Source organism: Ixodes scapularis, unplaced genomic scaffold, assembly GCF_016920785.2.
Source record: "Ixodes scapularis isolate PalLabHiFi unplaced genomic scaffold, ASM1692078v2 PGA_scaffold7__128_contigs__length_106722199, whole genome shotgun sequence".
NCBI classification, from domain to species: domain Eukaryota; kingdom Metazoa; phylum Arthropoda; class Arachnida; order Ixodida; family Ixodidae; genus Ixodes; species Ixodes scapularis.
The window spans coordinates 67,705,221-67,720,586 of NW_024609882.1; the positions used below are offsets into that span (position 1 = coordinate 67,705,221).

Below are 15,366 nucleotides of genomic sequence, written 5' to 3' on the forward strand. Positions count from 1 at the left end.
GGCGACCCTTAGCCGCTTCAACTGGTGAAAGCATCGAGCAAGTTCAAATATTGTTCACTCCGAGCTGGTTCCTCCTGGCGAAACTGTTGATCACATGCTTTACATGAGACTTTTTGCGACGCTTGCGCAGCTCAGTGAAGCAGAATAGCCCCGATTTGTGGCGGTTTCCAGTGCCCCAGTACACGCTGCAGTGTCAGTGAAACAATTTTTGAACAAAAATGGCTCAACATCACTTTTCCCCCCTGCCCTTTCACTGGACCTTGCCCTGTGTAAATTGGATTCTGTTCGCTTCTATGAAAAAAGTCAGGAAAGGACGTTTTGTGGATGTGGAAGGTCCTTCAAATCAGACATTGCAAAAAACGATTAGTGCTTTTGGAGCGCTTGGGGGAAAATGTTCACAATGTGCCGCTATAACTGCAGCAGACTACGCCGCCGGCAAACTGACTCGTGAGGGATGCCACTAGGTGCTGCTAGCAGTGGAAGCTGGTGCTAGGAATGGCCCGCCCTCTAGAAATTCATTCTGGTTACTTTTGTGTCCCCCTCGTATGTTGCGGGAGGCTTACATCTAGATGCGACTGTGAGCTTCCAGGACTACCGAGCGTTGCGTCACTTAATGCTGCAGTCTTAAGACGCAATCACATCTTGACGTAAGCCCCCCCCCCCCTTTCCTCAAATATTAAGGCCGTACACAACATAGTTAATAGTAAAACTCCACTGTTTAACTGGGCCCATAAGTACAATTCTCATTAAGCCGCCTCTATGACTCCAAGACATTGTGTCGGCCTGCAGATACTCAGGGCGGGTTCAAATCCTAGTGAGACAGCTGTAACCGCAATCTGACGAAGGCTTGTTCGACGCGGATGCCTGCAAACGTTCGCCACTGACCAACAAGGCGTGGAGTGCTAGTTGATGTTGCATTTCCGTTTCCATCTTTTCCTGTCTCTTAATTACTTGCTGTTCCGTGCAGGAGTAAAATCTTTAGTTGTCAGTCAGCGCTGTGTTTGTGTGCTTTTCCCTCAAATCCTCAATGTATTCGCGGTTCTTTTTATTCTTTTTTTTTTTTAAGCGTCATTATGCGTTTGCTGCAGAGGCGAGCGGCGCGGGTCGGCCACTTCGATCATCTACTCGGACTGGGAAGGACAAGAGCAGCAGTACCTGTTGGCAAAGGCCGGTACCTTCTCGACACAACAGTCTGCCCAGCTGCCCAGCTGGCTATGGCTGGCCATAGCGCGCTGCCTGAGGGTGCCCCTGCCCGCGGTGGCTCGCTGTCGCTACCTGCCTTCTCTGGGTCTCGTGCTTCAAGGTGAGCTCGAAATGCCTGCCAGGCGTGTCTCCGATGGTTGCCTGTTCATTACTGTCGACGACAGGTTAAGAGTGTACTCCCCTCCTCTCCAGGGAGGGAGTAGAGGTCTTTGTAAGAGGAGATTGTTCTACACTTGGTTATGCTTGGAGTCTACCGGGACGCGTATACAGAAAAAGCTTGTGGAGTAAAGGGTGGTCCAATCCAAACCGCAAAACTGGTCCGGGAGCCGGAACCCGTTTTAGAGCGCAGCTCTTATGCGCCCGTTTCCGGCTTGAGTGGCGTCGGCGTCAGCGTAACCGCGCGGTGCATTATGGGAAATGTCCCATAATGCACCGCGCGAGCCCCCCCCCCCTGAGGTCACGTGACCTCCTCCCCCCCAAAGTCACGTGACCCCCCAGGTCACGTGACCCCCCCGGAGGACATTGAAGAATGAGGGGAGGAGGAGGAGGCGTATACCCTCCCCTCGGTACCCTTCCCTCCTCCTCCTCAAGAGCTGTGCTACAATTCGGCGTTACAGGGAGTTGTAAACGGCTTTTTCTTATAACTCCCAGAGTCCGTTGCGGCTCGAAATTGTGTGGTGTACGACGCAGCTAAGCTACCGGCAACGGGCGGCGGGTAAAGGGGTTGTGTGTTGTGTTAGCCGGCAGTGCTAAAGAGAAAAACGCGGAGTAGTGGACAGTAATACCCCCTCTTGTGGGATTTTCGAGCGACTTCGAGGGATTTAATACAGCAAAAGCGAATGATTCTTGAAGAGGCGGTGCAACGATTTTAGGGCGTTGGCCAATTAACTGTGGGAATTAATCTGTGTCACCTGTGAACCGAAGTTCAGAAAACCATTTTTCTGGCGCGCGCTAGATTTTATTTAAAAAGAAATTATATAAATCGAAGGTCAAGGGGCGCCCTCAACTGTCACGCCATCTTCCGAGTGACGTCTTTGGGGTACGACCTGGTTTCTCATTGGGCTCTGTCTTCAGATCTCCCAGCCACTTCCTCCGCGATTGTCGACTTTTCAAGAATTAGCGTCGCCGGGGGTCACGGCGAGCGATCGGCACAAAAGACGTTTTGCCAGGGTGTTGACAGCGAGTATAGCAGTGGAGGAGGATAGGTTTTGTTGACTTCCGCATGTCCCCCTGCGACGCACCACCGTAGTTCCCGTAACCCGCACAGGCGACTGCAGATCGACAATTATTTTGTTTTTATCTTTTGCAGCAGAATAGTAATTTTTCTGGAAAAGGTGGTGCGTTTTTTTTATCTTTTTTTATTCACTGTGCCTTGGCAAACATTACAAGAAATACAAGCTGAAAATTTGTTCAACGTTAAAATCGTTTCACTGCCCCTTTAAAGGGGTACTCTGGCAATTTTCTTATAGTCCCCGAGTTGCCTGAAAATATACTATACACACCAGTAAACATAGCTGAAAAAGTAATCCAAATATTGGGCCAAAATAATTCTTGCGATGTTATTGAATTTACAATTTTTGGTCCTCGCCGTGTTTTTCAAGGTGAAAGTCTATACGGGAAACAATGAAAAATTAACGTCAGTGGAAGGTAGGGGTTCACTCTTTTGTTTGTTTATTTATTTATTTATTTGGAATACTATCGGTCCTATACAGGACCAAGATAGGAGTGGTATTACACAATAACATGGAATCATGCGCACAAACTACACACATCAACAAAAGTACAATGCAGCGGTGAATCAATCTAGGTACTGTTGGCAGAAATGTCCGATGAGTGAACTAAATTCATCCCAACTTTTAGCAGTCACGACATGTGCTGGGAGCTTGTTCCATTTTCGCGCTGTTTTCTAGAAAAAGGAAGACTTGAAACAATCCTTAAAACAATTTTGCTGTTCCACATATCTAGTGTGCTTATTGCGGGTTATACGCGACACGCTGTCATTTATTTACTTTCGTTTATTTCCGGGAACGAGGTATTATGCTGTAAAAACTATTCAGACGTTTATTTTTAGTTTTTATGTTAAGGACTGTGAACTTTGTTTCCAACTGATTACAAGCAGTCTCATGATGTCAAATGAATGCTTTGGATGCTCGCTTCAGCACCCGCGCGGCAGCACCAAACAGGTGCTCGGAATATTCCATTTCTAGACAGCCCGCTCGAGCCAGCATGCCTTCCACTGGCTGAGATTGCATGGATGCGAATCTGATTGAGATTTGCTGCCTATGATTGAGTAGAAAAGGAAAAGAAAGGAGGAGGGGGGGGGGGGGGGGGCGTAATTGGTCACTTTTTGATTCAATGAGCTGCGGTCGCACCCATGTAAACGTAGCCACTGACGTCTCGGCACTGAAAAGCGTGGGTATACTTGAATCTTGATTTTGTCACCATTTCCACTTGCCCATTTCACAATAACTGTTCTCAATTTCGCGATACTGAGTAGCATACCAAAAAGGGAAAAAAGTACCGCCTTCCCCTGATTGGCTGCTGCAAAAATTTAATGTTCTCCGGCCTCATCCGGGTGCGGCTCAGATTAACATGTTGAATTTTCAGCCCGAATTGCGGGACCCCGAAAATGTTACCGTTCACGCCACAGGCACGTCACTTCTCTTCCGGGAGACGTCTTACGGGCTGGTTTGGACCGGCCTTAAACAGCGGTCTAAGCCGCTCTTTAAGAGGAATGACCTCAACGGTGACGGTTTCAGGGTTTCGCATTTCGGTTGAAAGTTCAATAGGAAGTTTTCGTAGACCGTTTTCCCTATTGCGCTATGTTCTCCGCAACGAAGACGTGCGGATATTAGCCGCTGGCCTTGACTGCAGAGCCCGGATCTCGTAGTGGGTTGCGGAGAGCGTTGAGGAACGGAAGAAACGATCTTCAAAAACTCCCTAGAATATCATTCTTCTCAGCCGCAAACGGACGAGGCCGGAGATCGGTGGATTTTCGCAGTAGCCGATTCGGGGAAGGCGGACCACCCTCCTCACGAACGTTTTGCGGGAGCGGGGTGGGGTACCCTTCTCGAAGGGTGTCTTTCTCAAATCTCACAAAGGGTGCCTTTTCATCCTGCTCCTGCCCGTGGAGACTAGTGTGCGTTTTTCCCTTCCCCGGTCAACCCGTCCGTCGCCGCCGCGCTGGCTGTCTCTTTAGCTGGCCCACACGGTTCCGCACACATTCCTCCAAATGCAACCTGTAAATCTTATATAAAAAAAAAAAAAAACAGGTTTTGTTTTTTGCATTATTTCGGGCGACAATTTGCGGGCCGGTTTCTCGGTTTCTGGACCCGCAATCCGGCTTTGCTTTGGACCTTCCTTTACAAGCATTTTGTTAAAGTCCCCAAGAAGTACCTTCGCGAACCATTCCACTCGGAGGCTTCCAGAAGGTACAGTTTCAAACACACACGGATGCACTGTCGTGGGCACAGCTGGCTATAACTAGGGTGTGTATTTTCCGGTTTTAACCGAAAGACACCGATAAACATCCGTCGGTGACGAAAATATAAAATCGGTTAAAACCGAAAAACACCGGTGGTTGGATATTTTCGCCCTGGTAAAAACCGAAAAACACCGGTCGTTGCTAGTTTCCGACCTAGCGAAACCCTTTCCCCGTAGAGGTTCGTCAAACGTGTTATCTCGTGGATCCTGCATTCTTCCAGTGTTTATACATGGCTTGCAGGTGGCGTCAGTCCGCCCTCCATTCTGGGGGTCAAAAGCGTCGAGTGAACGCAGTGGAAGCTAAGCTCTCATACTCCTTTCCCCTATTGTGTCTCCCATGGCCCCCTTTTGTGGAAAAATTAACGCAGTGGAGGCTAGGCTCTCACCTGCCTTTTCCTCATTGTGTCTGGCCAAGTGATGTCGGTGCAAGCCATGTATTCAGAGGTTGCTGTGGTTCCTAGAAGACACTGCCAACGTCCGTGTCGTACAGGAGCGTGCGTTTTCATAATTGCGGGTTGCGAACCACAAGGAACGTGCTGCCATGACGGCAGCACGTTCCTTGCGTGTAGATGCAAGCATGAAAGTATGCTTACATCTACTATAATAACGAAGTGTTAGAAATAGTTGCTTCCTAGAGAAGAAGTGTATGAACTATGTGAATAAAATTGAAACTCTCTGTCTGTGATCAATCGCTTTTTTTTCACCGATATTCACCGATTTTAGCCTCGTCGTGAGACGTTCCACCGAAATACACCGGTGTTTTGAAAATAAATAAACACCGAAAAACATCCGCCGATTTTTCTCACAAATAAACACCGGAAAGTACACACCCTAGCTATAACGTCGGCAAGCGCTGTGGTGTCCGTCTGCTTCTCGCCTAACAATCGCCATGTGGCGATATGATATGAAACAAGAAAAACAATCAATCTCCAAGAAAAATAACAAAGATTGATTCCTAAGTTTCTGTCGCTCTCTCTCTCTTACCGCTCATTCACACTGGAAGCGGATCCGCTTCCCGTGTGAATGAGCGGTTCGAGAGCGTGTAACTCTAGTAGTGCTGAATGACCACTGCTCGTGTATTATGGAGAGCTGTGTCCACGTCGGTACCTCAGAGAATGTCCACATTCCTAAAGGGATATTCACATGGGGGAGATATCCTTCCCTTTATTCCCCGAGATGCGCATCACGTGATTACAACGTCACGCTTTTGCGCAGGGTCGCGCTGACGTAGACATCTCAGGGGGGGGGGGGAGGGGGGGGGGGGGAGGATGGGGGAGCTTTTGCTCGGGCTGCACTTCGGCCTTATCGTGGGCTGTATTTGCAATTGGCGGTATTTTATTCGCGTGTCTGGCAACTTTACTGATTTTGCTGAGCGAGATACTGGCGGTAGCCGCGGGATCGCCTAAAGGCGCGTTCATACAGGCGAGTAGCGACAGTTGCGAGAGTGACTAGCGACATGCGACAAGGTATACCGCCGACGTTTACGCTGCGGGCAATCGGCGAGTCGCTACCGGCGAGTCGCTTTCCGTAAGCCCTCGGGGGCTGCCGTCGATTCAGTGCACCCCGCCACAACTCGGGTTCGCGTTTCGCTGCTTTTCTAGTTTCGTTGTCTCACAACTACACACGCGTCGTCGTTGCCATATCAAAACAACTGGTTATGTTGACCTGGGTCTTTCGGAAGCGTACAACGAAGTACAATCGCTGCATCGGCGTGCACTCGCTCGAGCTACCGCGTCGGAGTACAGACCTGTCAAGAAGTTCCACGACTTTGCTGCCAGGCCGAGAACCTTTCCGGGCACTCGTTCGAAAGGGGGTACTCGGTTTCTAAAGCAAAAGTTAATCTTTAATACCGCTGATCAGAGCCACCGCAGAGACCTCTGTTACTCTCTATCCACGGCCGCTACCGCGAACCGAGGTGTTGAACGAACATGTTGGTTGCTTCTTCCGCAGAAGTTTGGCGTGTCGAATACAAACAAACGCGAGGCGCACTTACGTGCCCTTCCGAGGCGCCACTGATTGGTTCAGCCGTCGGGCGACTCGGCGACAAGTCGCAAAATGCAATCCGGAAGTGACTGCTCTGAACCGGTCGCTTTCGCCACCTGCCGTCTTCAAGCTCCTCGGGCCGCTCCTCGTATACAACTGTTTTTTTATTCCACGTCCTTTGTGTTGTATCCACCCATTCGAGAAGCACCTTTCTCTTAGCGGGAAGCAGTTCGTCGCCTTCTTCATCTAACAGCGCTGCCGCCATAATCGCGTATCGCCGTCTCATGTATAGGCCTCCATTTTTTTACTCTCGTCAGCGCTCACCGATCCCCGTTGTCGAGAGTGCAACCGCTAAGTGCTTCTGGTAACTTTGCCATCCCTCTCGGCTCCCCGCCGTTTTCGAGGATGCTAGAGTCGGGGAGGGAATCCCGCTGTTTTCGCCGATCACCGACGTCACGCACATCCCTCCCGAGGAGCATCCCTCGTGCGAATACCACTTAGAGAGCAAGTTGTGCACTAGAGTCACTGGTGTGCACCATTTACTGGAGTCCCGCCACTCATACATCACACAAAAGACGCGTTATTCGCTGCAGACTTGACGGAAGTGTTTGCAGACAGACTTAAAAGCATGTTCCAAGCATGTTTGCCTGGTACGTTTATATGCTTTGAAAATGTCGGCAGACGGTCTTTGTGTGAACCATACGTGACAGGGACGTCCTACAAGGTAGAAACACGCCTCTTACAGCATCTGCAGACTTTCTTTTGTACGACGTATTAGCGCCGTGACCGCGGTTTTACCGTCCTGGTACAGTGCTGACCCTGGCCTCCGGGCTGGGACTGTGCGTGCTCCACGTGTGCTGCGAGGTTCGGGCCATCTTCTGGCGCCAGGACACGCGGGACTCTCTGCAGCGCTCGGTGTGCGGCTTCATCGTGCTGGGCTGGTGTCTCTTCGGCATCTACGCGAGGCGCCTGGCACGGAGACTCTTCAGCCACCCCGCCTTCTTCAGGGTGAGCGGCAGCAGTAGTAGCGTTTCCATGATACTAGTTATACTTGGTGTGAAATTAATAGATAGAAACATGTTAATCAATTAATGCATTAATCACGGTCTAATTGTGAACCGAGTAGGTGAAAAAGTGTGTGGTTTTATTGATACTTAGGTGTGCTTGTCATTCTAACGTGCCTACTAACCTGCTTTGGCCTCACGGCTGGCAGTGTATTTTAAAAGTAAAACTAATAATAATATAAATAAATAAATGGTATGTACAGTCTTTGACAAGATGAAAGACCCATTCGCCGAGGCGGTTTACGCGGCGGTGCTAAGCACGCTTTTGCAAGAGGCCCTCCATGCTAAGAGAGAGAATGGAACAAATGTACATTTATTTTCTCACCCCAAGCAATATAGGCCTCGCCAAAACAGATCTAGAACAACCGCCAGAAACGGCCCTGCGTCTGATGGGTCGTTCATATTGCTGGAGGTTGTTCACGCACTGTAGGTTATGATAACCCTGGGGAGCTGTCACTGAATTATATTTTATTTTGATAACTTTGTATTATTAGCTTTCTATGAAAAGACAGTGAGTGCGCAAGCGAGATGGTGCTATTTAATCATAACGTTTAAAACCTGAGACTGTGGTGAGGGAGAGTGTAAAGTTTCATATTTTTTCCCGGGCTTTAACTATCATATCTCGTGCTTTAACCATCAGTCTCGGGCTTTAACCATCAGTGTCGAGCTTTAACCATCATGATTAAGCTTTCTGTTTTTATTAACTCGAAACGTTCTTTGGCTAGATATTTTTCGGCATTTCGTGAAGCCCGAGAGTGAAGCCTTTATAATAGCGTGACCGCGACGCGCTCGACACTGATTGGTTGACAGGTGGGAGAGGAGGGGGGATATGCTTGAGCTTGACGCTGATTAGTTAACGGGGAGGTCATGTGACCACAGGGGCAGGCGAAGAGGAGTGAGGTAGGCGAGGAGAGAAGAAGGCGAGGCGAGGAGAAGCTCGACCGCTAATGCTCTCGTAGGAAGAGTAGCTCGAGAGTATGCAAGGCTCCGGAAGATCGCCAGGTTTATCAGTCCGATTACAGGTAGTGTCGCTTCATTCTAGGAACAACTAGCAAGCATACACATAATACGCGTTAAACTATCTAATGAAGAGTGCCATGAACGTAGGCGTCTGGCGTGGGAAGCTCAGAGTATCGCTAAACGTTTGTGATGCTATAGTCGGATGCAGCCTGAGAACAATCTTTTAGCTCCACCCACAAGCGCATTGCGCCCATCTGAAGTGCCTCCGCCGTCGAGAAAGTAGTTCACTAGCAACGTTGCTTTTTCTTCCTCCAGGAAACGTGTCTTAAACTACTACAATATTTATTTAATTCATTCAGGACATTTAAATAAGTTAGAATACGTGTTTGTCAACGAAATAGCTCTTTAGTAAAGAAAGATAGTCATGTTCAATGTGCCGTCTTCCCAATTCATTTTCTGTCCAAGATACTGTCTAACATACCGTCTAACATACCTCTCAGCAGTGCTAAGCCTCGCGCCCGCTTCGAAATTTTCGTTGGCGATAGCGTCGCTGGATTCCCACATTGTCGCGCAAAAACTGCTGCAAACGCAAGCCGATACCATTAAGATTTCGTGGCGTAACCTCGGGCACGTAAAACACGGTGCAAAAAAGCAGAATAATTGTCACGAGAAACTAGCATCGCGTTGCTAAGGCCAGCAGCCATGTTGAGCTTTTTTTTTTTTTTTTTTCAAAAGGATCGCGATTGGTCTACGGAATCGTGACGTCATGAAAGCGATTGGTTGGCGTTTCTTGGCGTAGGATTACATTTTCCTCTGAGAGGCATTTCCGGTTTTTTCTTAGCTTGCAACCGACTATAGAACGTTCACGCATGGATTACTATTGCCTAGCAATTCGCCATATTATGTTCTTCGAATATTAGTCCGTCACTGACAACCTGAACTAGAGGAATATAAATAATATTGTCTAAAAGCTGAACAACATTTGCTGCATAGCTTACCGCAGATATTTCCTTTAATTGGCATTCTTTTCCGCTTTTATCTGTCTCGGCAAAAGGGATGATTGGCCATCAAACCACTGCACTGCTTTTGTTTTGTACTGTGATAACTTTGGTTTAATTAAATATTTTTACGTACACATATCGCACATTTCTCCGTGGCTAAAATAGTACTTAGTCGCTGCTTACAAACAAGGTGCGAAACGTTAGAAAAAATGTGAAAACAGTTCTTTCTGGTTTTTGTTTTGTAATCATCCCTTGGTAATTTAATGTTTACCAAATGAACTAGTAAATAAAATAAATGGCTTCAATAAAACGATCTGTTTATACATTGCTAAGACTACTTACTATACGGCGAGCAAGTGTTCCAGCACGAAATCTTTGGATCTTTGGAACGAATGGAGGGGCACGCGGATAAACAAGAAACATAAACAATGCGTCTTTTTCAGGGGCGAAGCTCCTTAGGGTCTAGCCTTGTCCGGCGTCCGTGCCCACATTGATTGCCATCCCATCTGTTGCGCAGTCGACAGGATTCGAACCTGTGCGGAGGGACCCCTATGGGGCCACGACTGCGGGACGAGTAGGGGGCTCTGAGATATGGTAGTAACTCAAGAGCTGGGGTTTCTGTCATGAATGAAACGTTGCATGTAGCCGCTCAACGCGTATACAGGAGAGGACGCTGCGGTCAAATGCGTATATAATCGCGTTAAACTTTGCATGCATTGGCTCAAAGTTTATAGACGAGAGGGCGCTGCGGTCAAATGCTCAACTGCGTATATAACCACGATCCATACCACACATTCTCTTTCGGACATGGACCGTTGACTTAAGCGGTGGAGATGCGCTCCCACGACTTCTAGCGGATCCAAGCTGATCCACTAGAAGAACCACTGGCTCTGCATTTCACCGACCATAAAGCAGTAATAATGAAGTTGAAACGCAACCCGGAACTCAGCACTACCTATGAGCAATAAAAAAAAAAAATCAGCATTATCAGCACCACCTATGAACAATAAAATCAGTATCATCAGCACCACCAGAGCTTCGCCCCAAAACATCATTCACCATGTGGAGATGCGGTCATTTTTTTTAGGCTAGTTGGGGCAAGTTTTTGCCGGTTATAAAGTATACAGCCATTAGCATCCTTTATCCATCCATCCAGCGTGCAGAAAGCGCACAATCAAAAGGCAGTCAGCAAGCGCGTGCCGTCTTTGGTGAAGATCGAGGGAAAACAAAGGCAAGGGGGGGGGGGGGGGAGGGGGGGGGGGTTGGTTAGGTAAACAAGCGCACGAGGTGCTCAAAGACCAGACGAACTTGCATGCGGAACTCGTAATCTTCACGGCTTAGAGGGGGCGCACTAGATTCTATCGAAATGGCTGTCATCTGGATAATCGCCATAGAACACCAGTACGACGAATTGGGTCTGGGACGCGTAAGTAATGGACCTTTTCCAAATACCGACGGCACCAGGCGGTGGCTGCACGAACTAAAAATCGAGGAAGTGACCTACCTGCGCTACCAATCGATAATGGGAGCTACGCTGCCAGTTGCTTCGCTCTCTGAGCTGCGTCGCGTGCCCAACGCGACTTTAAAGAGGGAAGTCCGTAGCGTCCACCCAAACGTCGTGTTTTTCTTTCCGTCCACTTTCTTTTTTTGTGTAACACAACGCGTTCTACTCGTCGATCTACAGCCTCATTCCGAATTTCCTCGATTTTTCGTGCCGACTTCCACCGCTTGGCATCGGGCGCTCGCGCGTGCGCAGAACGCTTCTCGGAAAAGGTCCATTCTAATTTCGCAAAATATGAGCACTAGAAGAACCTTTCTTTATGCTTGCTCTCCTGGAAGGTGTATGCAATACCTTCATATTTGAGTCAATTATCCAGTATCGAAGAGCGCGATTCTCACATCTCGCTACCACCATCGCTGAAAGTTGCGAAAACGAATCCATGAATCCTTTGCTACAAGTGCGCCGCCATCTTTAATGTCGTCACTTTTGGTATGGGCAAAAGCGTTGTTTTTGCCGTCGCCACGCCAACAGAAGGCATTCAGGATATAAACGTAACCGTTACCCAGTCTCTTTTTTTACTTACCTCTATTTTCTTCCTATTTGTAGAATGAAATGTTTTATTATTTTTCCTTCGCCTATACCGAATGTGCCTACCAGGTGATTGGGGACAAGGGTAAACGAAAAAGGTGTATAATGTCCTGGAACCTTAACAGAATACGCAGGTCAAGAAAAACAGGATAAGCTCCTCTCACAAAGCACTCCATCCTTTCCACCTTAAAGCGGTCATGAAACGATTTTCCTACTTCTTCCTCCTTGGCTTTAATCCTCAACTCAAATGCGAATTGTGAAATCACGTGGTCGTGACATTCCTTCGGCACCGGTGCGATGACTCCTAGCTTCCACCGTGCTTTTTATGCACACCATAGAACTTGTCATTCCCCAGTGACAATAAGTTCCGTCAGGGCACTCATTGGCCACGAACGCGAATCCAAATATTCGTCGACGGATTGATTGTTGACGAGCGCATACGTCCGAGTGACGCAGTTCTCGTGTCCAATGCGTGAGCTGGGCTCTGCTGACGTCAGTTTGGCGCCGGTGACGCGCTTTTGGAACCGCGGATGTATCATAGTGAAAAGGCGGAGAGATTTCGAAGGCAAGAAAGTACAAAATAGTCCGCTATATTTTCAAATGCTCGTACCAGAAAGCTGGCTTTTGACTTTCTAGCCTCTTTCTTTTTGCCAACTAAACGATATGCGATTAGTAAAGTCCCAATTTAAAATCATTCATCCTAACCCAAAATTCGTTTCATGGTCCCTTTAACAGACCGAACGCTGGAGAGGAGGTGACCTCTTCTTCAGCGTTTGCTCTGCAAGTGGAAAGGGGTGGGGGATTCTTCCCCTGAACTCTTAACCTGTTAGAAATGACAGAAAATATACAGGCGTTCTGGTGTACTTTCAATGATTTAAAAATCCCCCCCCCCCGCCCCCCCCCCCCCCCCCCCCCCCTTGAGACCAGGGACAAGAACGACACACATATTGGTTTGAAACGCAGCTGCAACTTTTATTTTCCCTTCCTCACCGGCCTCCAGATATACACTGCCAGGTTCCTTTACAATAAAAGGCTCTTTAGGTGACCACTCACACCACAGTTAATACCCCACAACCCTGAAAAGTATTTAGAAGTTAAAACAGCCATGGTCAGGGTCAGCTTAGCCTAAGCTCCTTTGCTCTCCTCGTTGACGCTTCGCCTCGCGAGCTAATTTTAAGAGCGACATCTCTAGAGACCGCTTCCTTTCTGTTATGTCTAAAAGCAACAAAAATTAAACCGAACATTCTGTTATGTCCTAGACAACCAAAAAAACTTGTTACCTTACCCGAAAAAACCCGAAAAACTAGAGATGAATGCCCGAGAAATCTTTTAACTTCTCTCGTACACCTTGAAAAAGAATTTGTCGCTGGATAGGTGTACTATGCTGCATAAATTTCCCTAATACTACGTACGGGTGGCACAAGACATGAGAAAGTGTGCGTGCGTGCGTGCGTGCGTGCGTGCGCGCGTGCGCGCGCGCGCGTGCGCGCGCGCGCGTGTGTGTGTGTGTGTGTGTGTGTGTGTGTGTGTGTGTGTGTGTGTGTGTGTGTGTGTGTGTGTGTTTTTGGGGGGGGGTTAGCGCTTCACCAAGTCACGCTTAAGAGTCGCGTGAACTGCCCGTGCCGCAGAGGACGCGAGCTTGGCTACCCAGCCGCTGTCCAGACCGATGGGTGAAGATTGCGGAATCACAGTTGCCGGAGCGGCAACTATCGTCGTTTCACTCAGATGGGAGTGTGTCAGGTCGAAGGGAGCAAACGAGCAAGCCAGCAGATAAGAGATTGCTACAGAAACCACTATTGTTAGCTGTCTACGAGTTGCGATAGCATTCGTCTAGGACAACCTCAAGGACGACGTCTAAGACGACATCGAAGACGACGTCCTAGGGGACATCAAAGACAACGTCTAGGACGACCTCTAGGGCGATCTCAAGGACAACCTCTAGGACGACCTCAAAGGGGAAGTCGGGGTCGACGTCTAGGACAACCTCAAGGACGACGTATAAGACGACATCGAAGACGACGTCCTAGGGGACATCAAAGACAACGTCTAGGACGACCTCTAGGGCGATCTCAAGGACAACCTCTAGGACGACCTCAAAGGGGAAGTCGGGGTCGACGTCTAGGACAACCTCAAGGGCGACGTCTAAGACGACATCGAAGACGACGTCCTAGGGGACATCAAAGACAACGTCTAGGACGACCTCTAGGGCGATCTCAAGGACAACCTCTAGGACGACCTCAAAGGGGAAGTCGGGGTCGACGTCTAGGACAACCTCAAGGACGACGTCTAAGACGACATCGAAGACGACGTCCTAGGGGACATCAAAGACAACGTCTAGGACGACCTCTAGGGCAATCTCAAGGACAACCTCTAGGACGACCTCAAAGGGGAAGTCGGGGTCGACGTCTAGGACAACCTCAAGGACGACGTCTAAGACGACATCGAAGACGACGTCCTAGGGGACATCAAAGACAACGTCTAGGACGACCTCTAGGGCGATCTCAAGGACAACCTCTAGGACGACCTCAAAGGGGAAGTCGGGGTCGACGTCTAGGACAACCTCAAGGACGACGTCTAAGACGACATCGAAGACGACGTCCTAGGGGACATCAAAGACAACGTCTAGGACGACCTCTAGGGCGATCTCAAGGACAACCTCTAGGACGACCTCAAAGGGGAAGTCGGGGTCGACGTTTAGGACAACCTCAAGGACGACGTCTAAGACGACATTGAAGACGACGTCCTAGGGGACATCAAAGACAACGTCTAGGACGACCTCTAGGGCGATCTCAAGGACAACCTCTAGGACGACCTCAAAGGGGAAGTCGGGGTCGACGTCTAGGACAACCTCAAGGACGACGTCTAAGACGACATCGAAGACGACGTCCTAGGGGACATCAAAGACAACGTCTAGGACGACCTCTAGGGCAATCTCAAGGACAACCTCTAGGACGACCTCAAAGGGGAAGTCGGGGTCGACGTCTAGGACAACCTCAAGGACGACGTCTAAGACGACATCGAAGACGACGTCCTAGGGGACATCAAAGACAATGTCTAGGACGACCTCTAGGGCGATCTCAAGGACAACCTCTAGGACGACCTCAAAGGGGAAGTCGGGGTCGACGTCTAGGACAACCTCAAGGACGACGTCTAAGACGACATCGAAGACGACGTCCTAGGGGACATCAAAGACAACGTCTAGGACGACCTCTAGGGCGATCTCAAGGACAACCTCTAGGACGATCTCAAAGGGGAAGTCGGGGTCGACGTCTAGGACAACCTCAAGGACGTCTAAGACGACATCGAAGACGACGTCCTAGGGGACATCAAAGACAACGTCTAGGACGACCTCTAGGGCGATCTCAAGGACAACCTCTAGAACGACCTCAAAGGGGAAGTCGGGGTCGACGTCTAGGACAACCTCAAGGACGACGTCTAAGACGACATCGAAGACGACGTCCTAGGGGACATCAAAGACAACGTCTAGGACGACCTCTAGGGCGATCTCAAGGACAACCTCTAGGACGACCTCAAAGGGGAAGTCGGGGTCGACGTCTAGGACAACCTCAAGGACGACGTCTAA

General features: G+C 49.0%; 1 protein-coding gene across 1 annotated transcript in view; it reads left to right on the forward strand.

Moving 5' to 3' along the window:
- LOC8051284 overlaps positions 1-15,366 on the forward strand; it is a 57,463-nt gene that overhangs the window by 20,226 nt on the left and 21,871 nt on the right. The window contains exons 3-4 of the mRNA XM_042286573.1: positions 1,089-1,303; positions 7,481-7,677. Coding sequence (XP_042142507.1) covers positions 1,089-1,303; positions 7,481-7,677 — 412 coding nt within the window. The remainder of the gene's footprint in view (positions 1-1,088; positions 1,304-7,480; positions 7,678-15,366) is intronic.